General features: G+C 41.1%; 1 protein-coding gene across 2 annotated transcripts in view; it reads right to left on the minus strand.

The window, feature by feature from the left end:
- Positions 1-19,624, minus strand: part of LOC116046871 (bone morphogenetic protein 2-like) — a 267,629-nt gene that overhangs the window by 154,243 nt on the left and 93,762 nt on the right. The window contains exons 1-2 of one of the 2 annotated variants that reach the window (XM_035997194.1): positions 5,983-6,111; positions 5,378-5,545 (exon numbers count right to left, since the gene is read on the minus strand). In XM_035997194.1, coding sequence (XP_035853087.1) covers positions 5,378-5,545; positions 5,983-6,019 — 205 coding nt within the window. In that variant the 5' untranslated portion in view covers positions 6,020-6,111. Of the gene's footprint in view, positions 1-5,377; positions 5,546-5,982; positions 6,112-19,624 lie in introns of those variants that run through there. The other variant, XM_035997195.1, reaches the window with a different exon arrangement.

The raw sequence follows: 19,624 nt of genomic DNA on the forward strand, positions 1-19,624 counted from the left end.
ATAGAGATTTCGGTGATTTAAGACATAATACACTCTTAATACCGCCTTCGTACTGCTTGTGGAATTGGAACATGGAGTTAGAGGTTACCAGCCTTCTCAGCAACATTTTTGTTTATTCGAAGTCATGATACGTTATGTATCCAGATTAACATGCTAATGATTTATTGATGTTTGCATGCTTTATGTAATGTAAGTGTCTGGATACAGATCTCAATCAGGGACAGAACAGAAAAACTCAGGTCAAGAAACACACACACACACACACACACACACACCCACACACACCCCAACCTCCGCGATGGAAAATAGCTTACATTCTAATAACACACAGCTAAGTAAAAGTTTATGTTTTCAGCGGCCAACAAAATAAATGAAACAGAGCAAGGACGCTGGCGTTTAGACTTGTTTTTATCAAAGCAATGTGGACTTGAGGAAGTGGAGAGAGCCGAGGGCTGGTGGAGCACCTGTATATTTGTACAGACCTTAAGTCTTGTGATGTCATCTCTTGACAGTAAACATTTATCTGTGTTTTAGAACGGCAATCCAGATCCAGGGTCATTAGCGAACACAGAGTCAAGGAGGGAGACCACCATCCGAGGCCTGAAACTGGCCCGGGTTACACTGTTTGGAGGTTGTGTCGCCACGTTCCATTTATTAAAACAAGGATGGTTTACTCAAGGAGCTTGTAATGAGTTGTTCTTGGTATCCTGAACGTGTCCTGTGTCAGAGGGTCAGAGTGAGGACTCATCCCACAAACGGGATGTTAAAAAAAAATACGTAATGTTGCTGTGTTCAGGACAGTAATCACCAAGGTTGTGGAAGTCTGAGCTGAGAAAGCAGGGCAACTATGTGTCGACGGTGAGCAAGAATAAGGATATGAATTAGTGTTGAGTAAAAGTTGACTCAAAAGTGACTGAGACTTAAAGGTGCACTATGAGTTCCTGCATGACGTCGCTTCTGTTGACGTTCCAAGTAAATTCCAAAGAAAACAGAGCAAGCTGGCCCCTCCCCTCATGTTTCTGTAACTGTCATGACTAACTGACTAACTGTCACTAACCCCCACCCCTCCCCCAACCATCTTGTCGGTGATTGGCTGGAACATGGTTTGTTGTATTTTGGTGCCTATCCTGTGCCTCTATTGTTTGTGTTTACGACCCCTGTGTTGTCTCCCGAGACCGGGCTTTTTCACGGTGTGTTCAGGGGGCAGGCAGCTAGCGGATCAAGGAGAGATGCCTACGATTTGAGACAAAAATGAAATTGCGCTGAAACCGTGCAGGAACTCATGCACCGTTAAACCTTACAACATTGACATGGAGAGGTCTACTCTACAGCGACTACTGGCTTCGTTTTTACTCCAAGCTCAGTGTTATAGAGCAAACATAACGCCATTCAGTAGGATGTTTATTTTAAGGTCCCATATTGTTAAAAGTGAGATTTCAATGTCTCTTTTGATTAAAAAGCAGGTTGAGGTGCTATATGAATACTGTGAAAGTATCAAAACTCTTAATCCACAGAGAAATGCACACAGCTCGTATTCAGAAACTGTGCCTTTAAATGAGCTGTCAGGACTTTTGTGCGGTGTGATGTCACAACTATATTACATATAGGTAGAAAGTCCCTTTACACTCATTCACCGGCTGCAATGATGGTGCAGAGACAAGAGCGCAAATCAGTCCCTCTAGGAATTCGCGAGTTCACGCGAGTTCAACCAATCACCGTGAAATTCAGTGCGACTCTCAATTTTGACCAATCACCGCAACTTTACAGCAAATTTTACCAATAACCGGAGTTTCCCGCGACATTTTAACATCAATGTACGCTGTAACGTTTTTTTTCACTCTAAAGTCGCTGAAAGCTGCTGCTGTTTTAATCCTGTCGGCTCTCTGCAGCGGGCGGGGCCGCTCAGTTCCCCCCGCAACTGACGCGCGCGCACACACACAAACACACACTGTGGATGCAGGAAAAACCGGAGATGAGACGCACACGATGACCTAAATTGAGGACAGCTACGCTCGTTATTGTAAGTGCAATGATATGTCCAATAAGTGCTTTATCAAACCGTATGAATATGTGTCCCAGGCCAAGATAGGAAATTAACTAACAATGTAAAAGATCAACAAGCCACTGACAGGAATGTTCAAATTTGATTCATTCAATTAACTATTATTTTTTGTCTTAAATCCACCAGCCTTTTTCATATTATACCAACATTATATATACCAACAGCATCCTGAGCCTTTTTGGTAATACTAGGAAAACCAGCCCAGAGTAATTTTATTCAGCCCGAAACAAGTTTCCTTTTATTTTTAAAGAAGAATACCAACAACAACAAAAGAAATTGCAACTTTTTGTCTCTGGCAACTTCACTGCAACAAAAATACAAAAGACAAAAAAAACTTATCACATTTTTTTTTACAAAAGCTGCCGCAAATTCAGGCATTTTGGGCCGCAATAATCTCAAAAAAAGGCCGCAAAATCCTGGAGGGACTGACATATACAGAAAACCAGGAAACACTAATAGACCAATCAGAGCAGACTGGGCTTTTTCAGGAGGGGGGCGGAGCGTTTCAGACAGATAGTATAGTATATATTCAGTATGAGAAAAATAATGTGTTTTTGAACATTAATGCATGTAAACATGTTTTAGTAGAAACCAAATACAAGTATGAACCTGAAAATGAGCATAATATGGGACATTTAACTAACCAAATGCAAGAGCTGGCTACTGTAAAAGGATGGATTTACTGTAAAGACCCTAATATTGCCCATATCAGGTGATGAGGTGAATAGGATGTAATAAACACAGACTTTAGGCATCCTCTGGGTACAGTAGCTCAGATGCTTCGAATAAGTCGTCGCCTACTCTTTTCTGTTATTTCCACAGTGTCAACAGGGGATTTGACCAACCCAAATCCTACTGTACTTATAATGGCTGGTCAGTGTTTGTATTCATTGAGCGTTATCAGGGAAATTGGTTAGGCTGGAAAACCTCTTGACACACCGTGTTTGAACAGGAAATATGTTGCGCGTCGGACGGTTCACGCCTCGCCGTCGTCCATTATTTTGACTTGTCATAGTAGGAAAAGCACAGCTGAGATCGATAACCTTAACGATGGCTCAATTCCATCAAGTGTCCCAGTAAGCTATTTCACTGAGTCAGCATACACAGTAGCAGGACCTCTCCTAAGTGGAATGCAGCCATCATTAATGGTTTTCAACACACCTGTGCTTTTCCGACTATGACATGTCAACATGTCTGCCGTGAAAGAGGTCTATGGACACCTCGTCGGGCATTAACCCTTACTTCACTTCAACTGAGATGGAAAACAATGAGTGGATTAAAACAGGTGAGCAACAGCAGAGAGCAACATCAAAGCTATGCGACACAAAGCAAAAATGAAGTATAAATCCCAAACAGATCCACCGTACACAAGATGTGTGACAACTGCACGGGTTACATCTGTGTACGCTCATGGTGTCAACAATAAAAGGATCTACCAATCGGCAAGCTCCACAGGCTTTTTACGGCTCACGCACGACAAATTCTGGTTAGCAAGTCAGCCAGATAATGGTGCGGAACCTGTCCGTACAGCGGGAGGTGATATTGGTGTTGTTCGCACTGCTGACAGTAGTTCCACGGCCAGTCTCAGCGGGGGTCTGGCCCACACACAGCTTTAGTATAGTCCAAGCATGGAGAAGGTAAACAGTGATGAAGCTCTCGCCACCCCCACGCAGCGTGGCGTCTCACCACAGACAGAAAGAAAAACAATGAAAGCCAAGTGATGATCCATGTGAAGGTTTGGACCAGACAACTGTTGCTGTAGGCCGTGACAGGTCGCCAGTATAATGTTATACAAGTCTCCATTTATTAGGGCATCTGTTCTCGTCTCAAAAACATCATGACATTTCCCTCACAACCGGATAGGTACTGTTTGATTCTGTGCACCTTCCAATCGAGCATTGGATCTCAATTCTCCTTTGTATTGACTAAACGAGACTATTTTATAAAATGTAAATTTTGTACAGCTGTGTTTTCTTAGCCAACATTGAACTTTTCAAGGAGTGTGGCTTCCTTTTTGTTAACTTACAGTTGTTTTTAGGGCTATTTTATATATTTTTTATTGACAGTAGCCAAAAGAGTGAGTTACAGGAAATAAGGGGAACAAAATGCAACCAAAGTCCCCAGCTGGCCTTGATCCTTTGAAACCCCCCTTTGTGGTTCATGGTAAATACTAGGTGACCAGCGGGAACATGTTAATGTTCTGAGCAAGGCTTTAGACAAAGTATATTTTTGCTAACAGAAACTTCTATCTGTAAAAGAAAAATATATACCCAGCCATAATTTCCAACACACTTTGTGTGTGAATAATCTCTCTTTAGTTTGTAGCTCAAGCCCAATGTTAATTGTGTTAACAGAAACTAAATGCATCCAAAGTAAATGAGCTATTCAGGAAATGTAATGGACCTTTATGTCTAAATGTCTAAAAGTAGATGCCTTTTCTGGAAAAACAATCATTTGTGCCAGCATGCCCTCCATTTAGGACTCGTACAACGCCAAAGTCAGGGAACGGGCAGGTAACATCACTACAGATCCATCACACCCTGGACACAATCTATTCAAACTTCTCGCCTCTGGTAGGAGCCACAGATCACTGTACACCAAAACCAGACACAAGAACAGTTTCCTTCCGCAGGCCGTCACTCTGATGAACACTTAACATCAGTCATATATAGTGTAAATAACCCTGTTGCCCCAAACATCCACTGTACTTGACTTTGCCTGTTTATGGTATATACATTTTTACATGTACATTTCATCACAGTCCATATAAATATAGGCACGCTGTATATACTGCCTTAAGTCAAATTCCTTATTGTGTACACACTTACTTGGCCAATAAAGCTGATTCTGATTGGCCAAAACATAAAGATGTATTCCTGTGGAATTCAAAGACCTTGGAGAGTTTTCTATCAGTACTCCTTAGGGTGGACCTTTTTTCAAGATTGGCCAGTCCCATTCATCAGCAAACTGATTAGACCTTACCTTTAAGCATCGCTCCACCATCCTGTAAATTAGTTGCTTAAATGCCCTTGCACAGATTCTCCAGCTTGGGACCTCTAACCAACTTGCCACTAGCTGATTGCATTGTAAAAGGCCCTGATAAGAACTCTAAAACAGACACATTGGGTATCTGTGTATGCAAATATGTTCCACGCACACACATTTTTGGCTCACAAGAAGATGACAACATTTACGTCACCCAGACCCATGTGGCTACACAGATGCATGAAGTAAATTTCCTGTAGACCACTTCAGATACTGATGTGTCTAAACAGCAGCAGGAGGGTACTTCATATTTTCAAATTCAGCACCAACCTGACCATTCAGCCACTGTTTGATGTTCCTCTCCAGTGCCATCCTTCTGCAAGACCTGGTTTGTAATTGGCTGTGTCAGTGGCCAGTCTGTGATCCTGATCTCCATGCCGACAGTGACCCCTGGGAGGATTCTGGGTTCTTGCTCATTGGGCTGTGTTCGCCAAGCGACTGAGAAAGCACGTTCAGAGAAATAACAAGAGAGAGAAAAGGGGTTTTGGAGTAAGGTTTGCCTTAATAACATCCAGTTTCAACATCAGTGTGGACACATACAAACATCACATTTGTCTGGGGATGACACTTTTATCCAAAGATCATCTTGATACCACCAAGCATGCATTTTTGGCATGTGTGATGGTCACACAGCCATCTTAAAAAGTGGTAACCTCTTGCACCCACACTTTATTTTCTTTGGCTCATAGTTCTCTTTTCTTAAGATTGGTTCGTATAATTTATCAGACACATTATACATACATGCATTTGTTTCAATAATTTTATAATTAATAACCTTATTTATTGACAGTACCAAAGTATCTTTTCTAGAGTGCATTTAGTTAAATTTTTATTGTCTGTTTCTTACTTAGAACCCTTATTTCTGTTAAGCTCACCAATTTTGGAGCTTCCACACTCCAAAGATGGTTCCATGGAGTCTGCTGGGCAAAATGGTGGCACCTGGAACGAGAGCTGCTTAATAGGGGAGGTGGCCTAATTGGACACTACCACTACTCGCAATGTCATGGGGGGGCTTCATACATTCTTTACATTACTTTTTGCTTCATATACATTATATATTAAGTATTTTTTTTTGGTTAATGTTAACTAAATTAACATTTGTTGGTTTAAGAGTTTTGTTTAGATTTTTATTTGTAGTTTAATTAGTAATGTTTTGTTATTTTCCCCTGTTTGTCAGAACTGTTAGTCTGATAAACCAGTATATATGTCCCCTATGTTTTTGCTTTGTTAGGTCACTTGTATATTTATTTATTTGCGTTAAAGGACAATTCTGGCGTAAAATTACCCTAGAGGTTAATAACATATGTGTACCGTGTCGAGCGTTCTCTGGGATATGTTTTCATGCTAATCGAATGTGTCTCTAGCTTCAGCTAGCTTCAGCTAGCTTTAGCGCGAACCGGTGATTAGAAAGTTATTACTATAACTATTAAAAATAGTTTAGAAAGACAGTAGCTCCCAAGACGGCAGCCGCCTGTATACGAGAATGCTACTGTCTTTATGAACTCTTTTTAATAAAACGTCTGTACACTTACAAAGTGTATGCTACCGTTGAAGTGTTGTGCTATTTTGAGCCTTGTTAGTGGTATAAAATAGTGATTTGTTTTTACTTTCCAAGTGCCCCGAATACAAGCGTTGTAAGCTAATCACCGGTTCGTGCTAAAGCTAGCTGAAGCTAGATACACATTTGATTACCATGAAAACATCCCAGAAAACAGTCGACTCGGTACACATATGTTATTAACCCCTAGGTTCATTTTGCGCCGGAATTGTCCTTTAAGAGCTTTAGTTACGTCCTGTTTAGTTGACCTCTTTTATGGCCCCAAACTTTATCTTCATTAGTGTTTGTAAACCGCTTGAATTGGTATTTTTTGGATAAATAAAATTCTTACTTCCTGGAACTTAACCTGCGACTCCTCGTGCCTTACTGCTTGGTCCTTCACACAGTAGAAATTGAACACCCCCATACGTCTGGCAGCTCTACCTATAAAGATATAACAATAGTTCCAGACAAATGATTTTGTAGAATAATTGTTTTACATTATGTCCCACTAATATAGACAACCGTTGATATTTATTCATGGTTTTATATTCAAAGAGCTTGTGTGCACAGAAAGAAAATAATGTGGTCGGTCAAAGTCAAGGATTCCCAACAAGCTTTTAAAATAAAGAACATTATTTATTTGACTTTGTGTGTTATCAAGCGCTGGACTTGGGGTCAAGTGTACTCAGATCCGGGCCAGGTCCCTGATCCGAATACACTAATAGTAAAAGCCCCATTAAGGCATTACATTATATATTTATATTTTCAATTGTCACCTGTATTTTACTTCACAAAAATAAAGACATTTTCACCATAAATCTTTGCATAAAAATGTATCAGAATGCAGGAAATTAGGTGTTTGACCTCAAAATTTCCTGGGGGAGGACCCCAGACCCCCCCCCCCAAAAGCCAATTATCAGCCAGGAAAAATCGTAAATTAACAGTAGTTGTTGTTGCCCACCCAACATCTCTTACATTCAAAGCAGTCTAGAACCGGGGCTGCCGAAGAGGATGTTGAGGAAGCTAAGAAGAGAAAAGAAATGAGTGACCGAGCAAGAGTTAACCTCAGACTGGCTTTTAGTCGTTGGCGTGAACTTCGCTAAATAAAAAGGTTGCAAGACAGACGGCAAACTGGCCATGTTGCTGTTGGACTGGTCAGTAATATCCCCTGGCTTGTTTTGTTGCACTTGCCTGTCGTTTGGCTGTGTTAGCAAAGTTGTCGACTCACTAGTAATAGATAAGTAATAGTAAGCGTTTAGATAAAAGTAATAGTAGTAGATGAGTAACGTAATCATGACAAATGCACGTGTACAGCTGTCCATATTTATGACAACTAATCTGGCACCAAAACCCCCCAAAAATACCAATTCTTACACACTGTTGCTTTAATTAAGAGAAATAGGTCAACCAACAAGGTCAGGGGGGCAAAAAACAGGAAGTCCTGACCACAACATGGAGCAGGACTGTTTCTGTTTCTTTGACACCTCCATAATTACAGCTCATAAATTACACTGCTGTGCCTGGCGGGCGGAGAGGTAACCTGGAAAGAGAGTTTAGGGGGTTTGTAGTGCATGGATGTGTGTGCACAATATCTAGGCGGCCACCAGCTGATTTATGCCAGTTAAGTAGAGTCCAATGATCTCGATACTGAGATGAAAGGAGTGGGGAAAGACTGAGAGACTGCAGTGACATTTTTTTTCGTAAAAAAGAGAGATATTGTAGATAAGGACAGATGCAGCAGAGGGGGAGTTGGCTTCAGATGACAGGGTGATTGAATGTAGGGCTTCTCAAACATGTCTGAGTGATTCTTGTCCTCTAAAAATAAACACTGATAGAGACGGCGCTCTGGGTTTTGTTTGATGTGTTTACATAAGTCAGCTTTGTCTTAATGCAAAGAATTTTTTGGCTGTGTGGGATTTTGACCAAAATGTGTGTATGTCTGTTAGTTGAGCTCATATGTATCTCTGCATGTGTGTGTGTCGGAGCTTTCGGTTCAAATGAGAGTCAATCAAGCAAAGTTTGTGTACCTAGGCAAGGCATGAAGACTCGAACTTTGCTTCCCACAATACTTCAATATGTGTGTGTGTGTCCTCATTTCTCTCTGTCAAGCACACACAAACATAGAGACAACCCCCACAGGCCGAAAGACATTCCTGTGATCTACGTTCAAGGGTAATGACCTAAATCTTAGCCTTGACCCCCAGATTCCACACTTGTCCGTTTAATCCTGTCCCATCCCACCGACGATCCGTTTCCTCCCTTCTCGCTGTCCCAGAATTTATCCGCGGATCTGACAGAAAAACATACATTGCTTCCACAAGTTGAACACACACACACACACACGCACACACACACACACACACACACACACACCACCCCTACCTCTTTCTTTGGACCCCACTTTCTCTTTCTCACTCTCCCTAACGTAACCTTTCTCACCTTATGTTCCTTGTTTGCTTGTATGATCCACCAATTTCTCACTCCTCCCTGCTTTTAACCCACTCCCAAACCTATCGTTTGACCTTTGTCCCATCTTAGTTTAGTTTAATTATTTTTTTTAAATGGCTAAAGAAATATGCACATCTATTTTGTTAAGGCGCTGGCTCGCGGCTAGACATCTCAATGGAAGCCACGTTACTAATAACTCCGATGAAATCTCGTTATTTCAAATTCTAGGGAACATCTTGCCTTCTTCTACCCATGGGTCCAGAATCTATATCTATGTTCACATTGATTGCCTGGTGAACTCAATGATTTGAAACACCTGTCCTAGAAATTTTATGTTAGATGATGGCTAGGTTTTATCCTAAAGAACACAATATGTGCCAGAACTCTACAATTCAAGATTAAAAAAAAGGTTGTGTCATGGTTGTGCCGCATTCCCATTCTTTCTTCAATTCTTTACCATTCATTTGTATTTCCCAGTTAAATGTTGACTGAACATTAATGCTTTTTTTAAATTCATGTTAGCTGCATGGCAGGGGATGGCATGTTGTGGAGGAAAAATATTGTGTCCCGGATTACGTTTGTCTTTGACATATCACAAATACGTTTCTAATCAAATTCGGCCCGAAGAAAAACTGGAGTAAATGAAGGAGTCAAACAAACGCGGGACTTTCACCCATGTGACTGCTGTTCGTGTCCCGTGTGAAACCAAAAGTCAGCGTTGACTCGTTTACGCAACAGACTTAACCTACGTAACGTACTTTACCTACATTCATAAACTGAGTTACAAAACAAACACTTATTTCAACCCAAACTGCGACTTTTTTCTAAACCTAAACGAGTAGCTTCGTTTCACTTCACAAAGTTAGCCACGTGTTTAAATTGACCGTTTCACAAAAAAATAGGGTTTTCCCTTGAAACATAATTAAGAATGCAGTTTCAATCTATGGGAAAGTCATCTGTCTATCACTTTGGTCCAGAGTTAGATAGCTCATGAAATTCAGTATTAGATGGATTAACATGATCGTCTGTACAGACGTCCGTGGTCCTCAGAGGATGAATCCTAATGACAGATGATCCTCTGATGATGACAGATGACTTGTCACTGAGAGCTACCAGAAGGTACAGTTTGTGAATTATCCAGTGAAACATTGCAACAATCTACTAAATGGATTGGAGGTACACTTTGAACATGTATGGTCCCCAGAGGATGAACCTCAGTGGCTTCAAGGATCCCCTGACCTTTCCTTTGTCACCAACATGAGGTATGATGTAATTTCATAGAATTTGGACATTCTGGTTCTTCACAGGCACATTTTAATAGTTTTGGATATCTGACCAATCCTGACCAAGTGCTATCATCAGGTAAACATTTAAATGTGTAAACAATTTGGTTTGTAACCAAAATCCAACAAAACTAATGGCATTTCCTTTAATCACCCTCAGCTATACTTTGTATTTAGTGCTAATTAGCAAACGTTAGCATGCTAACATACTAATCCTGCATGTCGAACATTGTTAACATCAGGATGTTGCCTCTGTGAGCATGTTAGAATGCCGATTTCATGAGGCAACGCACTATTTGCTGTTTTTTTAAAGGATGGAAAAGCATTCACTGCCCATTTTCTGAACTCTGATTTGACCAGCACATGTTTCAGTCTACCAAACCTACACTAAACATGCTTCTCTAAACTCTAGTGCTACCAGCGCCACTCATCTGTTTCAGATGGGCTTGTTTGAGAAAGACCAGCTGACCCCCTTTTGAAAAACCGAGTGGTCTGTAAACACTTAGGACGGATTAGGTTAGAGTATGAAGGAGGTGAAGGCGGGGGAGGGAGGAGACGAGGGAGACGGCGGTGATACTGAGGGGCGGAGGGGTTAAGGAAAATGATAGCAGAGACAGGAAGTTGAAGGTGTTAGACAAGGATCATTTCTACAGATTGACTTCGACGAAAGGGAGGACCTGACCTGGACCTTTTTAAATGGACTACGTGACGTCGGAGCGCAGCAGAAAGTGGGTCTTGAGTTGAGTGATTTTTACAATCACAGTTCAGGTTAGAAGAATAAATCCCAATTTCATGAAAGAATAAGTCGATCAATAAAAGAATAAAACATCAAGTAAATTTCCCAGACATGTCACGTTTGCATAATGGCAATTTATTCTTTATATTTTAAACAGTCACCATAGTGACAAATCAGTCCCTCCAGAAAAAACGTGATTATGCGATCGCATAATTCAATGCATAATCAGCCAAAGTCCGCATATTTATGCGGGGGCTGAATTTTCTCAAATACGCCGCTCTTTCGCCACATAAATTGCCGATTTCTGCGCAAAATATGTGGGGCTTGCATGATTTCATAATCCCCCCTTTTGTTATGTTATGAAGTGATGTAATTACGCGACGTGAACATCATCGAAAAGCTGCAAACCCCGCGATGAAGCCATGATGAAACCGCAGTTTTTGCAAGTTCCTGCAATTTCATCGCATACAATTGCATAATTATCCCGCATATTCCATCGCATTTTTTAAGAAAACGTGCAGCATAATCAAGGATTTTTGCCCGCAACAAGCACAAAAAAACTCCGCATTTTTCTGGAACGACTGACAAATAAGAAATGTGTAGAAAAAAAGATAAATGATAAGATGCAATCAAAGGTAAAAAATGAAAGGCTGCCAGTATAACAACAAATGTAATGGGTACAGACTAATAAGCTTAAAGTGGCTATATTATGCTCATTTTCAGGTTCATAATTGTAATTTGAGATTGTACCAGAATAAGTTTACATGGATAATTTTCAAAAAACACCATATTTTGTTGTACTGCCCATTGCTGCAGATCCTCTTTTCACCCTTTGTCAGGTCTCTGTTTTAGCTATAGAGTGAGACCTCTCAACTTCTGTAACATCTTGTTGGCAGTCGCACATGCGCAGTAGCTAGGTAAGCTCACAATTGCTAGCTAGCTGTTTCTCCAACTTCAGCCTGTACAAGGCAAGATTAGCCGGGAGACTTCTTCTAAATGAGGGCGCACTTCCAACTTTGCGTGGAATACCTGCAGAACAGGGACATGGAAGTAGTTACAATACAATTAGCTATACAATTTATTTTGTAGATTAGAGTGAATTTGTGTGTGTTGTAGCAGTGTTTTGCCATTGAGAACAAGCTAGCATGCTAACGGTTAGCCCCCTAGGCCCCTCGTTTCGGCTAGTGACGTAGAAAGCCGTGCAGATTTTGAACAGCTCACCCAGAGACTGAAGTCAGGACACATTCAGAAACCCGTATCTCACTCAAAACAGCATGGATGTTTTTTTTTTTCAAAGTTTGTATGCGTGTGGAAGTACCAGAGACACAAAATAACACCCCAAATCCCAGAAAAAGTGATTTTTTCTATTCTATACTTTTTTCTACTAATTCTAATCTATTCGAAAATGAAACCTTGTTAAAGCCAAAAGCTCCAAAGTTGAAATCGACATAAAAGACGTGAAATCGCATCTTCATTTTTCACGTGTTCTTTAACATGTAGCGCCAGTAGACTTTATATTTCACAGTTTCTGTTTTCCATCAGATCGTTTATAGATCTCGACTTTTCCGACCGCACTTGAAGGCAGCTTCATTTCACTGCAAGGTTAAGGCGGTATGGTCCACTACAGGGGTGTCTGAAAACATTGGGAAACAAATATTTACAGGTAAGGATACATGTTTTGAGCCCCCTGAACAGTTATTTTTACATCTTTTGGGGAGTGGGTTGTCTTTAATATTTTTTGAGGGGGACAAATCTACCTTTTTGAAATATGTGTGTGTGTGTGTGTGTGTGTGTGTGTGTGTGTGTGTGTGTGTGTGTGGGCGGAGGGGGGGAGGGGTGTGGCCTATGCCGGATCTTAACAGGGCCCATTTTGTAATCTGTGGTGTTTATGTCGTGTTCTGGACCGTTTAAGCAAAAACCAGAGACGCAAGTTACGGCCTCGCTGGGATCAAAACAGAACTAAAGAGCGGCCGATTGAGAACAATCTCACAACTAAATTCGCCTAATTGATTCCCAAATCCTTTAATTGGTATAACAAGTCACAAACGAAGGGTAATGTGCGCCCTTTTACAAGCCCGGTGTTCCTTTTACCAGCAGGTGGCTTTCCGCCCTCGTCTATCATCTGCTCTGTTTCCAAAAGCCGATGTTAAAGCTATGCATATAAAATGTCTTGGTTTCCAGAGCGCTGCCAGAGTAAACTGGGGGCTATGGTTTAGAGACATTTCCTTCTCCAAGAGCAAGGGTCCCAGGTTCCCGGTTTGTGATGGAACAGTCCACCACTTGCCAAGCGCCGGCCATTTCTTAGGCCTCTTTGTGGCTCCGAGGAACACTTTGAAAACCGCAAGTTATCATTGGAGCAGGGGAGGCCTGAGGCGCGCAGGACGACCATCGGTGTCAACCTACACCCCATTATACTCTCCTTTACTGACCCTGCACACCTTGCGCAAACCCCACATGGCACTTCACCATCTGTCCGTCCGCTGCCAGTTTACACACCTTTCTCCTTCTCCTCTCCTCCACCCATCTGGCAGTGCCAGCCTCCGCACCTTCCGTCTTTCTTTCTTTCCTTCCTTCCCTCCGCGCCCATCCATCCACCCTGTCGGCACTCCATCAGTCTTGTCCCGGCCGAGTTGTCAGGATGAATGGCAGCGCTGCCTGCCAGGTACGTGCTGCTTTATAAACATGGCTGATAGCTTGGGTCTGCTGTGCGGCCTTTGCAACGGTCAAAATATGTAGACACCTTTGAATGCCCCATAGCCCAAAATGAATGTAATATAGCTGTCGACACCACAGACTCAGCCATTTTTGTCAGTTTTGTAGCGGTACATCTCCATTACATGTCATTTGGATCTCTGTTCTAATTAGTCATACTCCACTTTAACTGCCCCTATTTTGCACGTAGAAGCTGCACATTAAAATATGTATCTGCTCGCAACTTTGTAACACTGTGGTAAGTGTCTTTCTCCCTCTCCCTCCCAGGCCTACCCTGCTTGCTATCTTGTCTTGTGTTGTCTGCTGTTATCTTTCCTCCCCCGTCTTACCCACTGCCTGTTGATTGTCGTATCGGTTCTGGACTGTTCAAGGGTGTCACCATGGCAACGTGCTGTGTTTTCGCTATAACATTCTGCGGACTGGGACACTAGTGGGACTGCCGGGCTGTGCGTTTCTCAGCAGGCCAAACTCCCCCATCCTACCCTCTCCCCAGTCCCACGCCTTCGCAGCCAAATGTGCAACTGTACATTTATGTTATGTTATGTTATGTTATGTTATGTTCAGCAGTGCAAATGTACTGTTTGTGTGCTTATGTGCTGAGGTGTTTTTTTTTTCCTGTCCCCAAACTGTTCTTATCTTTATGAGGATAGTCTGAGAGTTGCTTTTTTTCCCTCTCCTCTCCTCATGTCATGCTGTATTGTCCCTGTGAGAGTTAAGAGAGAGTTGTTTTGGCGCCGAATATGGCGACTCGGTGTGTCTGTGCGTGTTGCTTTAATGTGACATGCACCTACAGCACCAGGACAAATTCCTTGTGTGTGTAAACGTACTTGGCAATAAAGCTTTTTCTGATTCTGATTCTGATTCTAAACTGATTTGAAGTGTTTAATTTGTCAACAGCTATAACTTCCCCTATGAAGCATCTGTAACTGGCGTATGAACATTAACGTTTATACGCCATGAATTGACGTTAACGAATGACTACTAAGGCGGTATAACATAGCTGTAATCATGTTTAATGCTATACAAACGGACAATTTTTTATACAGTGGCAAGAAAAAGTATGTGAACTGTTTGGAATGTCATTGTTTTTTCTGAATACATTTTTGTCTGTCTGTGAGCAGTATTACGGAAAAACTACTGGCCCAAATTTCATGAAACTTGGTGGGAGGGTAAAGCATGGGCCAAGGGAAAACCTAATACATTTTGGGGCGGATCCGAATCACTGGGCACATATACAAACTACAGTATTTGTCACTTTCGTTAACATTGTGAGATAGGGCATTTTTGCTGCATTCATGTGGTGTCGGAATAATGTGTTCCCAACAGGGAAAGGTCCAACTGCATTAACATTGTGAGATAGGGCATGCCTTGAAGGAGGTTTGCACTCTCCGAGAGTGCCCTAATGGATTATGTATCTATGAACTGTTTATACATGTGTACAAAATTTTTTTTTAACCGTTAATAAACGTGATCAAAACTCACACATTGCACTTAAAGGTTCATTCCTGACTATGGAAGCAGTAGGACAACAACAGAAACAAAATCCTATGTCATACTTCATAGTCATGTAAAATATGAAGACATAATGTTATACAGTTACAACTACTTGTTATTTTATATTGTTAGTCATATATCACCTGCTTTAACAAAAGATACAGATGCTTCACACGGTGAGTTGTTGACTACAAAATCCTTATATCTGCTCCCCGCTATATTATAGTGCAAGAGTTAGTTACTCTAGGCACCTCAACCAATGGCTCACTAGCAACAAGTGAGCAAGAGAGTTTTTTTTGGAAATGTTCCGATCTGCATGGCAAATGACCTATTTCACTTTTCCAATCCGCGAAGACCCGCCCTACTCTGCCTCTGATGTGCTAGTACTCTAAGGAAAAAATGCTCAAGCCGGCTCGATAGATGATGGCTACGTACTGATATGGCACACTGATTAACAAGAACATTTTAAAATAGCACTTCACATGAAAAAAAGGTTCCTGACCCCCGTTATAGTATTTTATAAACAATTTTAATTGTTTATTCAGTGCTCAGAAATGCTAACTCAACTGTTCAGCTATTCATGAGCAGATAAAGAGATAATTGTTGTCTTTCAAATCACGCACTTCTGTACTTACACTTGCTGTTTTGAGTCCATAGAGCGTTCAAACTGATGAAGTATGGCCACATGCAGTGCACTGAGAGTACCTGGATGCTACACTCAAAACGGTCAAAAAAATGAGTGTGTAACGCTGGACAATACTCGCACTCCACGTTTGCCGTCTTTGATACGGAGCGGAGGCTACGGGACCACAGACATATTTTTAAACTTGTGAATGTGTGTGGTGAGGAAGCTGCAGCGGTTATTATTGAAACGGCAAAACACAATATTACTATAAAAATGTAATATATGTACATGTGCAGGGTTCAAAATTAATTATTTCGTCCACCAGCCAAATGGCTACTGAATGTTCAAATTTCACCAGCCACTCAATAGATTACCATTGGGTTTTTTTTGGCTGATGAGTGATGCAAATCTACCAGCCACTTGCATATTTTACCAGCATTTGGCTAGTAGATGGTGTTAATTTTGACTGCCGTCAGGTAGTAAGAAAACAAGCCGGTATCATTGTGTTGGCAGATGACAATAGGTGGCGGTAATGTTCCGCCCAGCTGCAATTTTCCATTAGACAGAAAAAGAAGAGTCATTGCCAATCAGTGCATAACGGCCGTGCGCAATTTGAGACACCACCACCCTGTCGAAATTTAAGCACTACACAAGTGAGTACATTTATCTATTTCATTTATATTTCCTAAATATTTAAAGGTGTCCTGCCGCACAAAACCGTTTTTCCTTGTATTTTTTGAAATATGTTAGGTCCATATGTGTTTGTGTTATGTCGTGAATGTGAAAATGAACTGCTACCTCCTCTGTCAGCTCTAGCCACTGAAAAGAAATAAGTGGAGAAATCAGGCCAATTACAAAAGCTGTTCAGTCTGACATGGTGTTGCCTGAGCTCATTACTATTCATGAGCTCACCCAGTTGCGCTGTGTAAAGGATGCTGATATCCAGGCTCTCATTGGCTAGCTGTTAGCCAATCAGAGTCAAGCAGCTTAGCTTATTCAAGCTGAGTCTTCCTGCAGGCTTTCTATACCACGCTAGAATGGTTTGAAACAAGGTAGGTAACCAAGACATTTTTTTCTACAAAAAAATGTTACAGAGTCCATGGTAGACCTTCAGACATTACCACAAAGTAATGAAATACGTGTGGCAGGGCACCTTTAACATTTATCCAGGTAAGCCAATTGAGGAGAAATTCTCATTTGCAACGAAGACGACGACAGGTCACATTCACACAGTTACACATTCATACCTGGAAGCTACAACCACGGTCTGATTAGGACTGCACAATTAATCGCAATTTTATCGAAATCTTAATATGGACTAGTGCAATATCCAAATCGCAGGGGGGACGCAATATTTGTTAAAGGAAAAATATGTGTCTAACCATTCTGAATGAAGTATTGTGGTGCTCCAGAGACACCCTGGGCCTACAGATCCTATCCTACAGACTAAAGGAAAACATATTTGGTACAGATTCTTGCAAAAAATCTAATTTGTATTTGTGTGTCAATGAAAATGAGAAAAAATTGATAATTCCCTCAAATATCGTGAAGCATATCGCAATTTGACATTTTCCTCATATCATGCAGTCCTAAGTCTGATCTGCTGGCCACCAAGTGGTTTTTTTTGGTAATGAGGGAGGGACAAGCTTTCACTTCCCCACCCAAATCCTCTCATTCTGGGTATTGAACCAACGACCTCCCCGTCACAAGCTCGCTTCTCTTACCTGTAGGCCACCACTGCCCATACATAGCGTACGCAGTGTACTACATGTAGGTGCACTCACGGAAGTATCCGAATGGAGACACACTATGAATGTCTCCAACATCTTCAACAAACTTCCACATATACCGTACCTCCTGCTCCCCACTCCTACTTCATGTCCTCACCGCCATGCACTCCATACAATATTTTCACGGGAAATAGAGTGGGGTCTTATGAAAATAATTCTAAAAATCATCCTTGTCTATTTTCCTTGTGTCAGCCAGTCACGCGTATGTGCAAGTACAGTGCCCCGAGCAAATATTATGATTTGGTTTTGCAGTTATTTTTAGTTGCCTTTTCCTGTATTTCATTTGACATGTATGGTGCACCTTGTTCCACAGAACAACTCTGATTTCTGTTCTGTAAATAATGAAAATGTGACTTGAATTATGGATGTTATTTTCTTCTGATGAATGTGGCTCCTTTTTCTCATTTTTTTCTTCTTCTTAATGGAACACACGATAATATACATGACCTGGAAAGTACACACTCATATTTGGGGGGAGCATTTAAAAAAACCACAATCAGTATTAAGTTGTAAAACCTGCTCCGAAAAGCATGAAATATGCAGTCATTTCAGAAACTAAATATACAAGGCTGACACTATATAAAGTTTAGCCTGGAGGAATGATGATCCTCTGGTATTTTACACCCACTTAGATCCCACTGTGTTTCATACTATTGTGCCCGGTAGATTGTGGTTATCATTAAAAGAACATTGACGTGAACTTGAATCTGAACTTTTATCCTGTACTAATAAGCAAATGGCAACAATTGCTGCAATCTAAATGTCCTCATTAATCAGAAAGGAGCATCATGAGTCCTGAGAGGATTCCTCTGACCATAGCATCCCTTTGACTGCACTGCTGGCAGATGCTGGAATATTAAAGCTAAGTGATCCAGAATATTCTCTCCTGATTAGACAGAGGATTGCTTTCACAGCAGCTCCCGCGGCGCTACTGTAGAGAGAGCAAATATAACTGAGATCTGCACATTTGTTTTTTTTATACTGACAACTTGGTTCCGCTGGCAAGAAAAAAACTGGTGAGTAATACCACTGCAACACTCGCTTACTAATTCAGGAACATATGAACATTCGGGACATGGTCCAAGGGCAAATAGTCCATATTTATCCAAATAAAATGATTTACGGTTGCAGTTAGGTTGAGAGCTGGAATTAGACGCAGAGTTGTGGAGGTGTTGTTTAACGTGACGATAATGCCCAGAGAGGCTGTGATTACGTGAACAGCTCTGATGTGGCCGTGTCCTGAAACACTGACAGCATTAAAGTAACCATAATGATAGCAAAGAATGCCCACAAAGGCCATTATGGCATTATGAGATGGTTACGCATATCCACTGCCAAGCTCAGAAAGAGCTTTTTGACTTACTTCCTTATGCTTCTTCTTCATAATATCTCAGATTTAACCTTATCGTACCCATTCATTTACCAAAGAGAGAGAAACCTCTGTAGGGCTGTGCAATTAATCAAAATCTAATCGTGATTATGATCCCGGCTCCCAATGATCACAAAAACAGAATAATCGAGAAAAACAATTATTTAGCTCATTACGTTTTGCAAATAAACTCTTATTTTCTCTTCTGTTCTCTTGTGTTCTGAATGAAAAAAAATTAAGTTTAAATAGGAAAAGTATTAAGGCAAAGTTCACAGTTGTACGTGTGTTTTTACTGTTGATCTATTTAACTTTTTCCACTGTTTTTTAAGTTCAATAATTGCAACATCTTTCCAGAAGTCAATGAGTAATCATGTTAAATTAGTTTTCAATATTGACTGAAATAATCCTGGTTATATTTGTTTTCCATAATTGAGCAGCCCTAGGCCTCTGATAGTAACCCTGAAACTCATTCTCGGAAATATTTGTGCACATTGAGCACAAGGGTGTCTTTAAAAATGTC

This window comes from Sander lucioperca, chromosome 22 (assembly GCF_008315115.2).
Source record: "Sander lucioperca isolate FBNREF2018 chromosome 22, SLUC_FBN_1.2, whole genome shotgun sequence".
Lineage (NCBI taxonomy): Eukaryota > Metazoa > Chordata > Actinopteri > Perciformes > Percidae > Sander > Sander lucioperca.